This window comes from Halyomorpha halys, unplaced genomic scaffold (genome assembly GCF_000696795.3).
Source record: "Halyomorpha halys isolate HHAL.00 unplaced genomic scaffold, Hhal_1.1 Scaffold1087.1, whole genome shotgun sequence".
Classification (NCBI taxonomy): Eukaryota; Metazoa; Arthropoda; class Insecta; order Hemiptera; family Pentatomidae; genus Halyomorpha; species Halyomorpha halys.
The window spans coordinates 62,208-68,078 of NW_027115862.1; the positions used below are offsets into that span (position 1 = coordinate 62,208).

A 5,871-nucleotide genomic window follows, 5' to 3' on the forward strand; every position below is an offset into this window, starting at 1 on the left:
TAAAGACGTTACTAGGTCTACTTAGTTAGGTAATGAGTTATAAAATTTTCACGGTACCTACGGTTATAAAACATCAGATAAGAATTGTTGAATATTTCGAATCTGCCCATATGCATTATTCTATTCTTAACCCGAGCTCTTCATTTTATTTATAGTAAATACCTAATATTCAAAGAGATCATTGCACACACTTCTGTTACTAGATTACATTCAATTAGGTAAAATCGGGTTAAGAGGATAATTTAATGTTGTGAAAAACTGAAGTGGTTTAATCTCAAAGAAGGCTACCTTGAAACACATTTTGGACATAGTTTGATATAGCACAAACTTCTGCTTGGACATTGTTTGATATTGCTCACACTTCTTCTTGAACATTGTTTGATATTGCACACACTTCTTCTTGGACATTGTTTGATATTGCAAACACTTCTGCTAAGACATTGTTTGATATTGCACACACTTATGCTTGGACACTGTTTAATATTGCCGACACTTCTGCTTGGATATAGTTTGATATGGCACACACTTGTCCTTGGATACTGTTTGATATTGCCCACACTTCAGCTTGGATATTGTTTGATATTGCGCACACTTCTGCTTGGATATTGTACACACTTTTGCTTGGACACTGTTTGATATTGCACACACTTCTACTTGAATATTGTTTGATATTGCACAAACTTCTGCTTGGACATTGTTTGATATTGCTTGCACACACTTCTTCTTGGACATTGTTTGATATTGTGCACAATTCTGCTTAGACATTGTTTGATATTCCACACACTTCCCCTTAGACATTGTTTGATATTGCACTCACTTCTTCTTGGACACCGTTTGATATTACACACACTTCTGCATAACGTTGTTTGATATTCTGCTTTTTTTGAGTCACTTTCAGGAACCATAAAAGTATGAAATATTTACCTTTAGCTTCCTTTAAGTGTAAGCCCACATTTTACATTTTGTTGGTATCGGCCTGTTGGAGGAATTAGCAACACTTCCTAAATTGCATTCGATACACTTGACAATTCCATTAGAGACAAGACCAATACAAAGTTTCTTTGAAAAAATAATTAATTCTCTTTCCCTACTTAATATTCATATTTATATTTATTAATTTATTGGATATATATATACATAAATTAATTGTATTCACCAGATGTTGAAATTTAAAAAAATCCAACCTTAAACCGAAAAACATTGGGGTAATTACCAATACACTTCTACGAGGACACGTCTATGGGTGTCTCCAATTTTTGGTGCTATGTTTTCTTGGGTTACATTTTTTGAAATGTCATTTAAGAAATTTCAAACTGTTAAGAATTTATTTTTATCAATATTTTTCTTTTGTTTAAATTAATTATCAAATTATATTTGTATTTTTGTTCAATTAGTTCATTAATATTCAATTTATTATTATTCTTTCATTACTTATAGAATACATTTCGTATTATTTTTCTTTATTTACTTCACTTTCTCAATTATGTTCCTGGGTTTCAAATCACAATTTACTAATTAATTCGTTGAGATACCACATATTATCTTTTCTTCTGTATTACATAAATATATTTCAGATTTAACTTCCCCTGCCCCCTCATCACCTATCACCTCCTGTCAGATAATACTTGATATAAATTCCGGTTTAGGGATCTCATTTTTTGAAGCCTCCCAGTAAGCTGGCTGAAAATATTTACCGCGTCATAGCCAAGACCTGGCTGCACCTACCACCAAGGCAGATGATCTGCTGGCCAGCATCTTAACGGGACAGACCTTTTTTATGGTTGCCAGGCGAAATATTTATGCTTTACTTTTAATTTTACAGCTCATAATTAACTCAGCAGCAACAACAACAACAAAATATATACTGCTTTATGATAATAATAACATACTGCTTTATGTTTAGGAAAATGCCAAAATATAAGTTGACCTACTTTGATATAGCCGGATATGGAGAACCAATCAGGTGGATGCTCTGCCTCTTGGGAGACGAATTTGAAGACAGGAGGATGTCTCATGAGGAATGGCCTAAAATTAAACCAAGTATAAAAAATATTAATTTGAATTTTAAAACTAAGTACAAACTGTGCTTTATAATCGGACTTGATTAGCCCCAAACCATAGAGCCCTCAGCAATTCAAGTAACAGATGGTCTTGTGGGGTCCCAAAGGGATGCCCCAAGCATAACCCAGAGGAACCACAAGCCAATGAAAATTTCCCAAAAACATGAAAAAAAAAAATCAATATGAATACATATATAGTGCATTCCAACATGTAGTGTTTTTTCTTCATTTCCGCCCTGAGGATAATTACAAGGATTTAATTTTTTTTTAAGCTCAATAAGGGTGCCGCGGTTAGGGGACCTTAGAGCTTAGGTTGCTTAGCCTCGGTTGTCCAATTTTTAATAATGGTGATATTCTTTTTATAGGCCTGTATATAAAACTGTAACCCTTACTGACAACTTTTCTTTTTAAGTTGTTTAATTAAAAGCCTTGTTTTGACTAATCTTATAAAATGTATTCTAATTTTTGTATTTTTTTATTCCTTTGTAATTATAAAAATATTAGGCTTGATGTTGAAGTGATTGTGATTAGTTATCACGGCTAAATCCCAACTTCACTAAATGTCACGCCTATCAATGAACGTATTTATGGCAACTATTATTGAGAATTAGATGACAAATGTTGGCCACATTATTATGTGCCCTGCCAGTGCTTGGCACATATAATGTTGTATATTGACATTAATGTTATTCAGACGACTCTTGGCTTCACTAAATTAATTTCGGATACTCTCTTCTTCATCTAGAGGCTACAGAAACCCTCCAGCAGTCCATTTCTTTTTGAGGCCACCTCTCTTCTCGCCAATGAGCATTTTGAATTGACTTTTCTAAAATTCAGTATCTGGACTATAAAATGGAAAGTTGTTGTTGAACCTAGATTTGTATTAATAAACTTTATCATCCCAAAGGATTTTGATAGGGATAAAATGCTCCGTGTATTCCAAGTTTTTATGATATTATTTCTGGAAATATACAGTCCTACAAACAACTTTGTACGTTTTTATTAATTTATTCTCTAATTTCTTTTTTATATCTTTTTCCAATCACTCTGAAACAGAAAAATAACATGGATTAACGGCTAAAATGCCATGAGGATCATAATTCATTGTATTACTATTTTCTACCGTGAGTATTGGAAGGTTTGAGGGAAATGATTAACTGTTGATTGGGTATTTGTTCTTTGACAAATCTACTTTAATAATTGAGGGGCCTCCGTGAGGTTATTTACAACATTTTTTAATATCCAACTTAAACTCTAAAAGTTTATATACTGTACTCGGGTACGGTAAATACGTATTATCCGATCGACCATATGTTCCCTTGTTGCGGGTTATAGCATGAAATTATATACTGATTTATGGACCCCAACCTTAATTGAAAAAGATCCGTTTGGGGATTGTGTATCTTCAGGGAAGCAGAAGCGAAGAGAAGTCGACAGCTATCGTCAACTAAAGCAGTTGGATAGTAAGATAGGTCATAACCCACAAGAGAACATATTGTCGACGGGATAATACGTAAGTACCCTAGATACTTAATAATTCATTCATCCTCTTATTTTTAATATCCTATCATATAATATCATTCTTCCTATTATTTTTAATTCATCCTCTTAATGCTCCATTAGTGAGCTCAATATTATTTACATAATTTATACATAAAATTATTTTAAAAAATTTAAGTAAATGCACCTGATTGATTACATCATCCTCAGTATCTTCCACATCTTGTCACTGTCATGTATTTGTTTACATATACTATACTATTTAGAGTTGTTTCTTACTATATTAACCACGAATTGTTTATTAGAATAATGAATTATTATTTCAGCAACACCTTTTGGCAAGGTACCCATCTTAGAGTTCGATGGAAAAGTGGTAGCCCAATCAACTGCTATATGCCGTTACCTGGGAAGGAAGGCCCAGTTGGCAGGAGATGACGAGTGGGAAGCGCTTCAGATTGATATGGCTGTGGATGTTTTCCACGACATCCGCCAAGGTATTATTATTAGGTCTTCCTTTTTATAAATTGTTCCTTAGCTACTTGCCATGAGTAACCTACAGCTGTTCAAACTCTACGAAACTATATTGCTTTAAAACTCGTTTATACGATCCCTTTTTTATTCATGTCAGTAATTGAAAAAATGTGGGAGTGTCCAGTGCAGACGGTGACAATAAACTTAATCTAAACATCCTGATAGATGGAACAATGTGAGAGCGCCCTGTCCACACAGTAGTAATAAACCTAATCAAAATCACCACTGACGATAAGGACAAAACTATTGTAAAGACTCTGTTTCAAGTTCAGCATTTTAATGATTTTTTAAATATTTTGACCAATACGAAATATTTTACCCTGACCACATGGAGTATTGTATGGTGTAACTATATTCTTGACATAAGTTTGCACCTCCTCAAATCACATGAGTTAAAACATATCATTTACTCAACCAGCTTTATGTTTATCTATTCTCTTATTTTATAGTTACCACACACAAATATTTTTTAAAACAATTATACAGGACCCACACACCCAAAGGTGTAAGTTCTTCCCAATTAAATTTTTCACTAATAAAAACACAAATATTTTTAAATAATAAAATTTTTTAAAATATTTTCAGCCACATCCAGCGCTCGGTTGGAAACCAACGAAGATGCCAAGAAGAAGAAATTAGAAGAATTAAACAACGAAACATTGCCATTTTTCTTGGGGAAACTTGATGATCTTGTAAAAAAGAATAATGGATACCTAGCTAACGGAAAAGTAAGTTGTTTATAAGAGAGATATAATTCCCTAGTCGGTAAATAAACATTTATACTGTAGTAAATAAACATTTATACTGTATTGTATAAATATACAAGTAGTAAACATCATGTTAGTTATATTACAATGGCCTGATACAGTCTTGTGGAAAATCTAACCATTAGTAGATCTTATATTCGATAGATAAGTCTCGAGACCACCTTCTTTTGTGATGAAGTAAAGAGCATTTAGGATTTTGGATCGTAAGGATTGGACATCAAAGTATTCGATACTTTTAATAGAATTATTATAGTAAGAATCAACAAGCAGATTCCTGTCTTCCCAATTTTTTTTGAGGATTCCAAGTTGGTCGTTTGTCCAGATCTAGTTCTAGGTAGCGGATTTGTTCGACATAAATGAAATTGTTAAAAACACCCTTAGCACCAGGTACCTTACCCTTGGCAGCTGACCGTCCTTCGTATCTTACCCTTAGCAGCTGACCGTCCCTAGTATCATACCCTTAGCAGCTGACCGTCCCTAGTACCTTACCCTTAGCAGCTAACCGTCCCTAGTACCTTACCCTTAGCAGCTGACCGTCCCTAGTACCTTACACTTAGCAGCTGACCGTCCCTAGTACTTTACCCTTAGCAGCTGACCGTCCCTAGTACCTTACCCTTAGCAGCTAACCGTCCCTAGTACCTTACCCTTAGCAGCTGACCGTCCCTAGTACCTTACACTTAGCAGCTGACCGTCCCTAGTACCTTACCCTTAGCAGCTGACCGTCCCTAGTACCTTATCCTTAGCAGCTAACCGTCCTTGGTATCCTACCCTTGACAGCTAGCCGTCCTTGGTATCTTACCCTTAGCAGCTGAACGTCCCTAGTACCTTACCCTTGGCAGCTGACCGTCCCTAGTACCTTACCCTTGGCAGCTAGCCGTCCTTGGTATCTTACCCTTAGCAGCTGACCGTCCCTAGTACCTTACCCTTAGCAGCTGACCGTCCCTAGTACCTTACCCTTGGCAGCTGACCGTCCCTAGTATCTTACCCTTAGCAGGCAGAAAACCGTAATCCGT

At 35.2% G+C, this 5,871-nt stretch overlaps 1 protein-coding gene across 1 annotated transcript in view; it reads left to right on the forward strand.

Annotated features, from left to right (window-relative positions):
• LOC106688241 (glutathione S-transferase) overlaps positions 1–5,871 on the forward strand; it is a 7,494-nt gene that overhangs the window by 590 nt on the left and 1,033 nt on the right. Inside the window, exons 2-4 of the mRNA XM_014432609.2 lie at positions 1,904–2,040; positions 3,887–4,054; positions 4,677–4,819. Coding sequence (XP_014288095.1) covers positions 1,908–2,040; positions 3,887–4,054; positions 4,677–4,819 — 444 coding nt within the window. The 5' untranslated portion in view covers positions 1,904–1,907. The remainder of the gene's footprint in view (positions 1–1,903; positions 2,041–3,886; positions 4,055–4,676; positions 4,820–5,871) is intronic.